Source organism: Scleropages formosus, chromosome 21 (genome assembly GCF_900964775.1).
Source record: "Scleropages formosus chromosome 21, fSclFor1.1, whole genome shotgun sequence".
Classification (NCBI taxonomy): Eukaryota; Metazoa; Chordata; class Actinopteri; order Osteoglossiformes; family Osteoglossidae; genus Scleropages; species Scleropages formosus.
In genome coordinates, this window is record NC_041826.1 from 16,045,859 (window position 1) to 16,061,212 (window position 15,354).

General features: G+C 43.1%; 1 protein-coding gene across 1 annotated transcript in view; it reads right to left on the minus strand.

The window, feature by feature from the left end:
• Positions 1–7,382, minus strand: part of LOC108920784 (chemokine-like protein TAFA-5) — a 46,245-nt gene extending 38,863 nt beyond the window's left edge. The window contains exon 1 of the mRNA XM_018729825.2: positions 6,424–7,382. Coding sequence (XP_018585341.1) covers positions 6,424–6,514 — 91 coding nt within the window. The 5' untranslated portion in view covers positions 6,515–7,382. The remainder of the gene's footprint in view (positions 1–6,423) is intronic.
• Between the last annotated feature and the right edge of the window lie 7,972 nt (positions 7,383–15,354).

The following is a 15,354-nucleotide window of genomic DNA, read 5'->3' on the forward strand; positions in this document are numbered from 1 at the left end:
AAAGTGACATTCAAACCACTCAGATTTTGCAGTAAATATATTTTGCACAGTTAACATTTATTTGTGTAATAGCACTTTGGGTGCTTATGAATAGTCTCTGGGAGGAGAATCAGGCATCTCAAAGTCCAGAGAAGTGTTTCTAAGCAAATCACAGCTCTGCTGGATTAGAAGCACAATGACAAAAAGCTCCCAGAAATCCACTCTGGGTGCCCAAGCAAGAATTGTTGCAAAGACCATTTCTTGTTTCATTACACAAAAGCAGAGCACAGACTTTAAAACCCTCCAATGCCTTCTACAATTATCTTCTTTAAAATTCTTTGTCACTATGGCAACCCTTGAATGTTTCAGTTAGAAGAAAGTATAGACAGTAAATTCCCCCCCAGCAGTAAAAAAAAGAAAAAAAAAACTAGTGTGCCTGTCCATCCAATTGGTTGCCACAGTCATCATGTAATCATTCATCATCCTGACCTTCTGATCTACTCAATGGGTCTCTGGACCTGCCCACCCACTCGGCCTCTGTTATCAGTTATCAGTAGTGACACACGCACATGGATTCACAGAACCCAGGTGGCAACACTTAAGTGAGAATCATTCCATTAACAATTGGATGATTGGAGCCAATGCAGTCCCCAGGCTCCTGTCACTGATGTGTCCAATCAGTGAATGATTCACATCCGTCAATTAACAGGGCAACTTTGCTGAAGTGACAATATGGGGCAGAAGGCTTTAAACCCCAGCTGTCGTCCACTCATGTTGTGAAAGTGATTATGTTTGCTCACTTTATAACCCAATATGTTCCCCAATCTTTCCAGAAAATTCCCCAACTAAAAATGAACATCCTGTGATAAATGGCAGCCATATGTCTTTTAAATGTGTTATTATATTATAATGCATTATAAAGTGACAGCAAATATACAATCAAGGGAACAAACACACAAGTAACTTGTGCAGTGATCCATATTACTAATGGAATAACTTGTGAATATTAAGATTACTTTCCAACAGGCATTTTCTCAGGTGTGAGGAAACACACATTCCAAACATGGCTAAACATCAACTCAACCTTCCAAATCACCACCCTTGTAAACCACCTTGTAAAAGGTGCACATTTAACGCTTTTCAAATAAAAACATAATATAGCATGGAGCACCATACCATCCACGTTTTGACCCATGGCAGCACAAGGCACAGTTCTAGGATGTCTGAAATAACGATCCAAGGAAGAAAAACCAATGAGGAGGAAAAACAGCATAGCTGCTGAGCTCAGCCAGGATAACAAGTGTTCCCAGATACCTGAGCTCCCCTCAGCAGCAAAGCAAAGCCATAATCTTGTAATGGATTCTTTAGTTACAAAATGCAGATTTTTTTTTTTTATTTTACTTTCACTGATTTTTTTTTCCCCCCACTTTCATGAAATTATTTTGGCATTATTTTCACTCACAAGGAACTAAAAACATACCCCGTCTCCTCTGTAACCAGCAGGTCTTTCCCAAGAGGCTAATGCATCCTGTTTTATGGTGCTACATGTTAATGAAGCAAGTGACTAAGCCTTTTTGTAGGCTTGTGGGAAGAAGGATTTTTCACTGGTTTAAACAGTTATAAATGGATGTTAAGGAACAGCTATTAACAATCTTAAAATGTATTTCCAAACCAAATTCCAAAATTCAGTTTTTGTCCTGTAGTCAAGAAGAAAAACCACATTCAAAACATCCACCCAAGTCTTATGAAGACAGGGAAGTACACACACACACTTTGTGAGCTGCTTGTCCCATACGGGGTCGTGGGGAGCTGGAGCCTAACCCGGCAACACAGGGCATAACGCTGGAGGGGGAGGGGACGCACCCAGGACGGGACGCCAGTCCGTCGCAAGGCACCCCAAGCGGGACTCAAACCCCAGACCCACCAGAAAGCAGGACCCGTGCCACCGACACGGAAGTAGTCCAAAAAAAAAAAAAAAAAATCCATAAGCTTTTTTCCTGGTACTCTCGCCAAGCTCAGAACATATTTAACTGCATTATTGCCCTATTACAAACAAACTCACCACAAGACACTCACTAATCTCTTGCATGAGATTACTCTTTGCCTCTAAGAAATAACCATAGGCCTCACTTTCCATCTGAATCAGTGTTTTCTGAAAAAGTAACTGTGCCTTCACACTAATAGAGATGTGCCGTGTTACTCTGTGACAAACTTTGGTGGCAAACAAAATCTGTTCATTATCACAAATAATGAAATTATGAAGTCAGTGAGGGTGTATGTTAGTAAAAGATATTGCCTTTCATCTTCCCACGGTGGGAGGCGTGTATTTTCCAATTGCATTCATTTGTGATTAAATTGTAGCCGGCATGCAATTTATTTAAAGCTGAGGGAGTTAGAGAATGTGACATTCATTGTTATGAGATGTTCATTAAATGTCATTTCTTTTAATTCTTTCTAAATTGAAAATAAGAACAACAATCACAAAATGCATTGTGTAGCATTGCCATGAATGAAGATCACCTTGTTTCACTTCAGACTGTGACCAGAAAAATAACGATCAGCTTTAAATTGGTTTTGACGCATGCTGATAGTTGAGACAAAGGCCAGTGTTGCCCTGGTTATGATCATTAATATCTCCTAAATGACATGCAGCTCAACATTATGCACAGCAGCCTGAAAAAACTGTTGAAATAACCTCTATGAATTTTAATGGTGATTCCAATATAGCTTATTTTTTGCCAAACAAAGTTTCAAGCAACTATGAACTGATAACGGTGCACATTTGACATACGCAGCAGACAGGACAGTTTTCAGTGGTCAGGTGGTAATGCCAAGGTTTGCCCTTTTGAAACTGCTCTAAATGTCTTGTCAGCAAAAAGCTTGACCATCTCCACAAGCATCATAAAGAGGAGCAACACTAGCCAGACTGGGAAACGTCCTCCCATTTGCTGACAGACAAGCAGACAAATTACCAACCTATGCATCTATAGCGCCCGTAGATCAGACTCCCTACTCCTGCCAGGATCACCCATATAGTTGGATAGTTGGATCAATACTCTGCTCGTAGCGTGCTCGGATGAGCATTGATGGATACTGATTGGAGGAGTGGCTACTGTGGCTTTAACCACTGCCCATGCTGCCATGAAGGAATGCTTCATAACAGATCCTATCACACTTGTGTCCCATAGCTCTGAGTTGCACTCATACCCCCTATTTATCCAGTATTCTCTCAGTGAAGTATGCACCACAGCTGCTCTCTTACTGTTGTCTGATCCCATATATCCTTTAATCAATTTTATCATATGTCAAGCTCCCTTTAAGGAGAAATATTCCTCCAAACAAGCATGTTCATTACTAAGTAAATAGGGAAATTTTATGTTGCTTGCACTTAAACAAATCCGTAATTTTCAGCTTTCTACAGATTTATCTGTACTTCAGCAGTTGTTGAGAAGAAGCCTCAGTTACCTAAGCTGCTGTGTGGCAATAAGGGATTTTAAGTACAATAACAGTCAACTTGCATTTATCTACTTAATACTGATCTGAATGCAACACATTATCTTTATGTCACTGCAGTCTGAAGCAGGGCTTGAAGAGCTAAATACTGACTCCTCCTTTCATCTGGTGTGCATCTATTCGAAGCCCTAAGTGCAAAGTGGTAATGAACAAGCAATACTTGAGTATCACAAGCCAGTGGTACATAATTACCCCTGGTACCACAGTTCATCCACAGAGTAATTGCAGCTATGCCATTAGTATGCTTTGGATGCAAGCTTCTCAAGGAAGGCACCTTTCAATTGTTACAAGGCCCTTTCTTTTCAGATGGTGGGTTTTTCATCAGTTGAGATTCCTATTCAAACTCAGACAGACACAACTGAGAAATTCCTACCTTTTCCAGTTTAGTAAAGTACTTTTCACATTTGTGGTTTTCACCCCAGCCGCAGTTGGTGACCAAAGTTCTGATAGTCCGTATTGTTTTTCCACAGCTTCCACAGTTGATTTCCTGATAAAGCCATAAACATATCTCAGAATCACTCTACAAAATGAGGAATTCTACAATAATGGTTTCCCTGTCAGGTGACTTTGTCTCCTGTGTCCTTGGCCTGCACCTTTTCCAGAGGTGGCAAGTGTAAGTCCCAGAAGCAGATTTACATTTAGCCCCCCAACAGGTGACCATTTGACACCCCAGATGACCAGTCAAACAAAAGACAATAAAGCACCACAATTCTGAGGCTGAACTAAGACTCAATTCAAAGGTTATAAGTCCTCAAAATAAAATACAAAATTTATACAATTAATTGTCATGTGAAAAAAAAAAAAAAATCAATCTCTTGGTTTGGGTGACAGCAAAACAAATCAGTAACTAATTGGGAGTATTTATAAGCCATAAAAAAAACTATACTGAACATCAACATATTCTACATATACAGACGTATACTAACAGAATGGTTAACAAAACAGACTTTAAGTGGTATTTCAATGTCTTCCATACTAACTTCCCACTATTGCCCCTGATCTATTTCACTAACCTCCAGACTCAAACTGACTTTAAGCGCTAAAGTGAACAAATTCCACAGCCAATTAATTGGCCATCGAACATGAGGTTCATACAGAGGAAACTGAACTGAAATATTTCTTCCTAAAATAACTAAGCAGTAATGTCCAAACTGAGGGGGTGAAGAGGAGTTGTGCAATGTTTAGCTGTGTACAGAACACATATTAAAAGCTGAAAGATGAGGGCTGAGTGCAGGGAGCCTCTTTTAGAGGCTGACCTTTAAAATGTGAGCGGGGGCTGTGCGTGCTAAAGAAGAAGAAATCAAATGAAATGAAAAGAGGATGCATCCAGCAGCATGGGTTCAGGCTGTATGATTCAGCTCCACGTCAGTGCCGGGGCTGGCAGGGAAAACCACACAGGTCCCACGTAAGGCCATCCTGCCAACTCGAGAAATTACCATTGAGTTGCTTTAAAATAATACATGTGTAGAAAGTATAATATCTGTGCGAATGTTCCTACCACCACCCACAAAAGTGTCTCTTTTTACTGCACAGGCGGACCGGGGAGGCGGCCGCAGGCGGGATAACATGGCGGCCCCTGAGAGCGCGGGAAAAGCGGCCTCCGCCGTTCCAGCACGCGACCCTTGTCCCGCCCAGGGCGCGAGACGGACCGCCTCATATCACCGACGTAGTGACGTTTCACACCGACGGTGTTTTTACACACACCTCTCAGAGCGAGTTAAATAGGACCAACCAAACTGCCCTCCAAACTTCCGTGAAAAAGCATCCAAATACTAAATCAATGCGAAACACTCTCTTAACTGTTTGAGTTGTTGCATTTTAAAGTCAAAAGCACAGAGGAAAATATAATGAATCAGTCCAGACATTGCAATATTTTTTCCTCCGGTCACTACGACAAAACTTAGCATTTTGAAAATGTCTATCTGTGTCTTAATTAAAATATTTAAGTAACCTCGCTAGAAAATTCCTCATAAGTAAAATCCATTTACAGTGAAGCATTGTGTAAGTTATGGTGATTTTTTTTTTTGGAACTGCAGTTTTCTGGCCAGTTTTCATACGTGTGCTCTAAATAACAGCGGACGTGTGTCTGGGAAAGCGGGAGAGTTGTGATTTTTAAACGATTAACAAAATGGAGGGTCTTCATGATCATATTAAATGTGCGGCCAACATTGAGACAAACATTTTTTAGGGTGAAGGAGTGGAATACTGCAAAACGGGCAAATAAAATGTTTTATTCATAAATGTAAACATTTTCTCGGCTTGTGCGCGTTGGGGGGGGGGGGGCGGGGTGTTGTCTAAGAACTAGAAATGTGTCCAATGAGAGTGAGAGGCTAAGAGCTCGAGCTCGGCGTCGCGCGGCAGCGGGGCTCTGGTGCCATCTACTGAAGAGCAGCGCGGCGACCCCGCGTGCCGCCTGCGAAAGACTGCTTCTCGGACTTCAGCCTCGCTTTACTTCCTCCAGTTTCTTCAAATTTAACGGTCATTGCCAACAAAATGTAAAGAACTACGGTGAAACTAGAGTAAAAAAAAAAAAACGCGCCGAGGAGGTGATAAGGTGTAAACCTGTTGAGACACGCGCCGCATCCTACACCTTCAGACAAACGTCAGTCTCTCTGCGCGCAAGATTTACACAGTTGAGTTGTTTTATTGTTTAATCATGTAAACGGTTTGCGACTGACACCTATACCGGAGGTCTTGCATTAACGCTCACGGCAGGTGTGTGTGTGTGTGTATATATGTATTGTATGTGTGTGTCCATAAAACACCGCAGCGCAGACTGCGCAGGCACAGGATACAAGGCAGAAGAAACAGTCTGTTTGGAACTCCCGTGGTAACTAACGTGCGACGAGACACACTGCGTTTCCCTCGCAGCTCGGCTCCCACGGAAAAAGCAGCTAACAATAATTAATTAATGAACAATAAACATTTTACCTTCTTTCATGAAGTGCGCGTGGAGGAGAAAAATGAGGAAACAACATAGGGCCGCTCCCGCGAAAGCCCACGCGAGGCGGAGGAGCTGCATGGTGGTGGAGGCGAGAGGCAGAGGGGCTTTTCAGCGGAACCACCGCAGACCCATAGCGCTCCCACGCGTGGACGTCTCCGCGAAACGAGCCGCACGACAAAACGCGGACCCCCGAGCCACGGGGCGCTGGGGAAGCCGACAATCCATGAAAAGGGGAAAAAGGGGGCGGAAAGATGTGAAAAGTTATCCTTCAGCAGGCGTGCGGGGCGCTGCGTGGTGTCGCTCCAACTGCTGGAATTTGGGGTCTAACTGTCACGACCGCTTCACCCTTCAGCCCCCCGCGCGCGGCTCCGTTTGCGCAGATCCGCGAGGTGTGCGCGCGGTGTCACACACTCACTCTCTCACTCACTCACACACACACACTAACGATCGTGCCGCGTCCGCCGAACGTAAAAGCGTAAACTAAAGTCGAGTTCACATTAACGTGAGAGCCAACGCGCAGATCTGACGTTCCGTTCTAACACCACTGACTACGTCTTCATGATTTTTTCCCTTCGCGGGGAAAGAAAAAAAAAAATCACTGAAGCACGCGCTGTATTTAGACGTCCCACGTCTGCTTGCCCGGCGTAGTTTCAGCGCTGCATTTCCAATTTCCAGCACTTCGCTTCGGAGATTCCTGTTCCAAAACACTTCAGTCATGAAGCTTCTGCGAGCAAAGTCAGAATAAAACCCCTGTATACGCCGGGAAACTCAGCCCTCGCGCTGCCGCAGCAGACTCGCGCCAGTCCGGATGCGCCCGCTCGGCTCGTGATGAAGGTCCGGTTTGTCCGGACAGCCCCAGCCCCCCATCCGTAGCCACACACGAGCTCCTCGGTCTCGCTCCTCTTCTTTAAAACCCAACAGATAACAGACGCGACTTTCACCGAGCTCTCCGGGTGACGTCATACAGCTACTCAAAATGTGTCCTCGCGCTGCTGGGGAGGGGAGGGGAGGGGAGGGGGTGCGGGTGCAGTAATCGTCTTAAGGCTTTGCATGAAATTATGAGCCACATACATACTCCGTCCACCACACATCAAAGACAATGCATCATTGTAATAAACAAAAGCACTTCATCTGTTGCCTCCGCAGTATCCCTGAAGAGCCACCGATCCAGCAACACCACCGGCCGATCATCATCACGCACCGCCTCGCAGCCGCGCTGCATCTCACCTGCGCGCGCGGAGCTCTGAAGTACAGTAGCTGTCAGTACCTGCACCTGTACCTGACAGGTGATTTTCGCGTATCCCGCTCATTCCCACACAAACTACCCACTATGTTATGCAAACATGCAAATGTAAACAGTGACAAAGTGACCTCAGCCGACTTTCCTTGTAATCCAAACAGTGATATGACTGGAAGACTCGAGACAAGAAGCACAAATAAAAAGCAAGATTTTTTCTATAAATAAAAAGAAAGATCTGCATAAAGCAGCTATGAGAACTTTTTTCCACTTTTATGTAATAACTCTTTACAGTTTTCTTTACATAGGCCTAGTACATACATAACTGAGAAGTACCTCAGGTAATTTAAATGTAGATATTTCAAGAGAAAGCAGCCAAAAATAGGTAAGGTGTCACAGGTAACAGCGCGGTGATGTTTTGCTTTTTGAAACGCCGTGGATGGCAAATAAAAACGTTTCCAGAAAGAGGTTCTGTTCGAAGGACTGATCGGCATCCGAGAGAAAACGTGAAGCTTGGGGTGTGTTTTTCGTTTGTTTTCAACATTTACGGACCAAAGCATGAAGACTGGCATCCTTTATTTCTCCCTCTCCCTCGAGCTCTTTCTAACCGAGCGTCCCAGACACCGAAAACATTTGCATTACAGCATCTAATCCATATTTGCCTTTAATTTTGCCGATAAGGTGCCTCGGCCTGTGTGGAGTTTGTTTGCTTTCGCTGTGTCTGCGTGGGTTTCCTCCAGGTGCTCCGGTTTCTTCCCACAGTCTGAACACATGCAGTCCAGGTAAACTGGCGACGCTACATCGCCTGTAGAGAGACTGATGTGCCCTGCCAAAGACTGGCATCCCATCCAGGGCGTACCCCTCTTGGCCTAATGCCCAGTGATTCCACAGTAGGCTCCGGACCACAACGACCCTGAGCAGGATAAGCAACTAATGAAAGTGATTGAGTGAATTCAGCTGATGCTTTTCCTCACTCACGCTATTAAGCTATTTACGAAGATTTTCTCATTAATCCAGCCAGACAATTTTTACTGTATCAACTATCCCCCGAGTACCTCGATCAAGAGCTCTGTAACAGGAGGTGGGGTTCAAACCTGGATGCTTGGACTTGGAGAGCAACTGTAACCACTACACCACTTGCTGACAACAAGCAACAAACCAGGAGGTTTGGGAGAAACTACCATTGAAGTACAGTCCATTAATTAATATTCATTTATTTAATACCTGTTGTGCTACTGTGGTAGGTCTCCTTTGTTAAACTTGTGTCCTCCATGCGACTCCCTGTTCTTCAGTTTGCCACTGTCAGCGGAAGGTCTGATGTCTCTTGGACACATCCTGCCCATTAGTCTTGCCAAGAAGAGGCCAAATGAAGAATCCCATCCATGAATGACCCCAAACTTCCCTCTAAAAACATCCTTCATTACCAGTCGCAACTGGTCAAATAAAGAATCCTCTGGGAAAAAAACAACATTTTTCTTAAATAATTTGTCTTACCCAAGAAATGCTGCTTAAACTTTCAACAACAAAATCTGATTAACTCTCACAAGGTGAAAGTATCTACTCTTTCATACACAACTGATGGTTTCTATGGGAACAGCATGTAGAGGCACACCATGGACTCTTTTAATAAAAACATAACTAATTTTATACTGAAAAAGCCTACATACCTCGTTGGTTGCACTTACACCGGTGATGAGAAGTGCGCTGTGTTATCCATGTGCGCAGTCGGTGCTTCAGCTCAAATATAAAGGCATTATTGTTTGTAAGCAATTACACTGAACGAGAACTTTCAGCTTTTACTTGGACAAAGTAAATGAATTCTTCTGTCATTGACTGTACAGCACAGAGCAGAGAAAAGAATGTCAATTAAAAATTTCAGCAAAATACTCAGTTTAGAGAATTTATCCATTTAAATAAAGAGATATGAAAAGTCAATGACAATATAACCATTGAAAAAGAAAAATATTTCAGCAATGAGGTGAAGATGTTGGAGTAATAAAAATAAGTTGCGCTGCAGAAGATTTGTAGTCCACATTTTGCACAGATTTCATGCTGTCGTTGAGTTTAATTTTAGTTGTTTTTGTAATAAAGCACCTGCTTTTTATGGCATGTAGTCAGTGAAAACTTGAAATGAGAACTTAAAAATTGTGCAGGTTTTGACTGCCTTTTTTTCTCCCCAGTTCTTTCTAGGTAGAAAGAAAAAGGCAGTCAAAATAAATTCAAAGAGAGCTGCAACGGCACATATGTGAGGAAGATTATGAAATACATTACATTTCCACGCTGGCATTGAAACATTTAGATAAACCCCATAAAATGATGCCCACGAGATTATGTCAAGTAGCATAATGACAACCATATGTTTATAATGACCGCTGCATATGGTCACTGATTTCGAAATCAGTCGAAACCCAACCTTTGATGAATAAACACTGAACGACAGAGGATTAAAGAAGAAAAAGGAAAATTGAGTCCAGCCAAAGAATGTCATTGTTTACAGGTCTGATCTGGCCTTCAAAACGGCTCCCGTGCCAAGTTATTTGCAAATTGGTTCTATCAGAGCTGCAGGAGAAGAGTGTTCAGAGAAACAATGGAGTGAACTCAAATTTAATGGCGAGCCAAGGCATTTCGCAGTACAGTACCATGGATCCCCTTCTCTGAAGTGCTGGGTTAAGGTAATCCTTAGGTAATTGTATCGGTTTGATCCAGTTTTTCTGTTCTGTATAAAATATGAAGCTTTGATCTACAAAGACAGATGCTTTTAATTTGGATTATGTTTCCTTGTTTAATCATTCTCCAAGCTTTATTATATTATTATTTATATTTAAAAAATTGAACTACAAAGTTTCTGCCACAGAACCAAATATTTCTCAAACTTTCTAATGACCAGATGGTCTTTCATACATTGAATATGCCAAAAGGGTTGGATAAATTTGCCTTAAATTAGAATGGGAATACTTTAATTAAATTCGGATGTGATTCCAATTATGAAGCCTATATTTTGTTAGTGCTTCCGTTTCATTCTGTCAGTTCTGTTCTCTCATATTGTAGTGATGTTCTCTTGGGGTGAAATGCAGATAACTATTTCCAAATTTACTCCTGGACAAAATAAAATCTGGCAGATCATGACTCTTATTTCCAGTTATGAATTACTTATTAACTTACACTCCTTTTTCCCCACATATTTTTAAACTACATTTTTACAGATTTCTTTGAAATTTGAAAGATTTCAAACCACAATAATATTATCACTTGACACAAAATTAGCTGCATGCAACATGCACTAGAATGAAATATTTTATGAAAAAAATTGAATTCTTATTTTTCTGTGCTGAAATACAATTCATCAGGAGAGTCTGCCTGCACAGAAAATTAGTTTTATTTTGGTGTAGGTCAAGGTCAGGATTTTTTGCAGCTGCAACTTAAGGTGAACTTATATCTGAGGATTTAATTTGTTTCTTTAAAAATTGCAAATAATAATGCTTTCCCCCCTCAAATTCTCTGCCAGTTGTAATTACTTCATTTTACAAAATGATGTAGTTTGACCAGATCACAGGACCCCACGCTGAGTCCCAAGCTGTCGTATGGTTACACTAAACCACAGCCCAGCCACACGCAAAACTATGTCTGAAAAACCAAAAGACCACACCAGCCCTCCTCAGGCCTTCCTTTAACAAAACTGGAGACCACAACCCTCGAATTGATGGACCTCAAACACAGTATGATGAGGCCTTGAGGAAGGTGAAAACATAGTACAGCACCTCTCGGGGAAAGGCTGTTTACCATTATATAGCCATAATAGTGGGCTTCCACATTAGAAATAAGAGCATGAGGATAATGTTTTATATACTTCAATAATTCTGACATGGAATATATTAATATTCTGCTCAAAGAATGCAAGGCAATAGAAAGTACTGACACTCATGAAAAACAGACTTTCAGTAACCTCATGATCCCAGACTTCAAAGTTCAAATGACCCACTGTGAAGGGAAAAAAGTACAAAAGCAACGGCACACGGTTCCATTGTCTACAAAATGCTCATGAGACAACAGAAAGCTCCAAAAACCCAGTTCATATAGTCTTTAATTATGCATGGGGACATGGAAAAATCTTAGCAGAGTGAAAAATAGATTAAATAACTTTAATTTTGGCAGAAATTGAAATTAGGCCTTAAAAGCTATAGTTTCCAGCCTGTATTCTTCGCATTCAACTGAAGAAGAGTAGATTTTCTAGAAGGATATACTGTCAAGGTGTGTGGCTACCCTGTGATGGACTGGCGTCCCACCCAGGGTGGAGCTATTCGTAGAGAAGCGCCTAGGGACAAGTTGTGGAGGCACATTACCCCAACCAGGACAAGCAGTTACTGAAAGCGAGAGAGAGAGTTATATTCCGCTAAGCTGCAAAAAGTTGGACGTGCTACCCAAAAAATTCTTGACATGATTTAAGATGTAGGTACAGTAAAAAGGACAAAAATCTGTTGTCTTAAACCACTTCCATTCACATTGCCTACATTGTTTACCTACATTGCCAAAAAATCTTTTTGTACATTATCTATTCTGTCTTATTGTATATACCTGTAACAACAACTGTCAAAAGAAATGCTTGAAATATTCTGACAAAAAAAATCACATGGCTCGATACTGAAAAGCGGAAAAGGCATGTAAAACATGATGTGGGAGCACAGGGAATTCGGTTGTGTGATATTTCATTTTGGAGAGCAGAACAAGGTCTGCCTCTACTGGTCACTCCATCACTCCCGTGGCATGATTGACAGCCCATATTACATTAATTCCCACAACACTCTGTTTCAATTTTTCTATAAACATGTAGCCTTCAATTTAAACTGTCAGGCTTTCAGTGCGAGCGATAAGCCACCTTGTGCAATATATAACATGGAGCCGCAGCGGTCCTTAAAGAAATCAACTGGTATCCACATGACGAGAAGATCCTACGTATGTGATGCCGCAAAAATTATACACTCGCACGTGTGATTCTTGTAGTCCTATGACATATAACCACGTTTAACCTTGATTTGCCCTACGTCTTCAAAGAGATACAGCCAATAAGTTTCCAAAATCAGGAACGTCATCATTCGAGTGTCTGACGCTGTGTGTTCACTCCAAGCTTACATGCTCACAGCAATGACAGAATCTCTGAGTACTTTAGTTCCCGGGGTTTGTCAACATGCCTTGCGATTCTAAATCTTGTTGCTTTCCATCAACGGGATGCTTTGTCCTAATTGCTCCAGTAAATATATAACTGTATAAATGGGTTACCGAATGTGCAAAAATGGAAGGAGCAAGAAAGTAAGTCACCCTCAATAAGGATGTGTGTTAAGGAAAAGAATGGTACAAGCAGGGTACAGCCAGGTGGAAGCTCCGCACAGATGGTGCCATCAGCTCGGCACTTTCTCACTGTATTTTGCCACACGGACCGTTTTTTTTCCGCAGGTGACGTTTATAGCGTACACATCAAGGCATGGAGCGATCCCCTATTCACTTGCTTCACTGAGACCGAGAGCTGGTTTGTTACTCAAAGCGTTTGCAAGTGGAATGTAAAACGGAGCCCCACGGGGGGCTCGGCATCAGCTCTGTAGGCAGCTACTCACGCAAAGTACACTGGCAAAAAGGTGGTACTGGACTGAGTGACTGGATTTGACGAATGACATGATCATAACCGCATCGCTCCATCTTTTGTGAAACGTATTTCTGGATTAAGTAGAAGGAAGAGGATCATCTACAGATTTTTCACCTTCTGTTTGCTTCTCTCACATTTTCTCCACTCGTTTGAAAAAAGGCTCGTATTGGCGAGAAGTTTCTTACTCAAATGTTCGTATTTTGGGAACTAAGCGTATGGTGTTGTGGCAGATAGCGCTGGTGCCTCACAATGCCAGCGCTGTGTGTTCAGATACGGGTTTGAATCCAGCTCAGTGTTTCTGGAGTTGATATATTGTCCCCAGGTTTGCGTGGGTTTCCTCCAGGTGCTCCGGTCCACAGTCTGAAAACATGCCTTTCAGGGTGAAATGATGACTCTAAATTACCCTTGGTGTGTGTATGTGTGAATGAATGAGTGTGTGTGTGATCCTCTCTGATAGACTAGCATCCCATCCGGGGTGTACCCTGACTGGTACCCGAGCTTCCGATGTAGGCTTCGGACTACCACAACTCAACCTGAGAATAAGCATTTATGAATAGTGAGTGAGTGAGTGAGTGAGTGAGTGAAGGAGAAAAACATGGGGAAAAAAAAACATACAGTAAATATAATAGCGACAACATGCTCCAGTAAGCCTTTCACTTCAACGGTAATAAAAATCCAGAGGATGCTCAGTTTAGCAGCAGGAAGAGCTGCAAACTCACACTGAGCCCCTCGCCATGTCTCCGACGCTCTGTTTCCACGCAGCGAGGATTTACAACGCAAATACTCATCTACGCCAGCCGGAGCGTCAAGACTCGCAAGGTCACCGACTTGCTATCGCCTTGTATCGGCACTTCGACTCGAAGAAGTCGGCTTCAACATATGCATCGTGCTTCTTTAACAGCCTTCTGCTGCCTTCCCTGGTCATCATTCGCCACGCAGGAGCGCCAGTGTCATTTGGACGGCGGCCGACGGGCAGCGAGGCACGTGCCTCAGTACTGTAATCCTTCCTTTGTCACAATCGCTCGCTTTGACGGAAAAGAGGGCGTTTGAGAAAGGGCCGTTCAACAGCAAGGACGGGCAATCGCAGCGCCCGGAGCCACCCTTTCGAGCTCTTGGGGATAAGTTGCCCGTTGGACTTGGGAACCGAAGGAGAAACGCTTCTCGAGGACGGCATGTGTCTCGCGGAGTGCCATCCGTTTACATATGCGGCTCAGCACTTTTCTGCCTCAAATATGCTAGTCTGCTTTTTGTTTATGTATTTATTTATTCCCGGGCTGTAATGCATGAAACGTAAACAAACCGTGCTGATGTGTAAATTGCCTTTTTAAGAGCACATTTGTATGCAGATTTTTCCCCCGGTCGGCGGCTTGGCTGGCAGGCAGAGAACCATAAGCAGAGCAAAGCGCCGGCCCCATCTGTGCTGGGAACACATTCGCCTGGCAGTCAGTTCAAACCAGATAAAACCACCCCCCAGCTCCCCCCCCGAGCCCACCTGCCCCCGCTTCAGGTCCATCCAGAGACGAACACTCAGAGTAATTGCGAGACTCCGGGGCTGATGTCCGCACAAAATCTATGATGTTACATCTCAGTAAAAACCGAGGAGCACCTCCGAGATTATTATTTCGACTCCGTACCCCCTCCCGCTACGAGGTGAGCGCTGTCGACAGCAGCCCCTCCTGCCTGAAAACCACTTGCCAGTTATGTGCCATTAGCTGAGGGGAGGCTCGGAGCTGTACAAATTAATTGGCGAGTTCCTGGAGGACGGGGCGTAAAGGAGGAAATCCATGTCCTAATCTACTGTGTAGCGCCGCTGCTTTCGGCGTCTTAACTCTACACTAAGCCCCACTGATTGATACCTATAATAAATAGAAAAGTCCCATAATTTAAGTAAATCCATTTTTACGCAGACAGTCAAGACTAATTCGCTGTCTGTGCAAATATTTACATATATTTTATGGGGCTTGCATTCTTTTGGCGAGTTTGCACTCCACCACTGTGCCATTTCCTGTTCCGTGGCAGAGGTTTATGGGATCCTGGTCTAGCGCA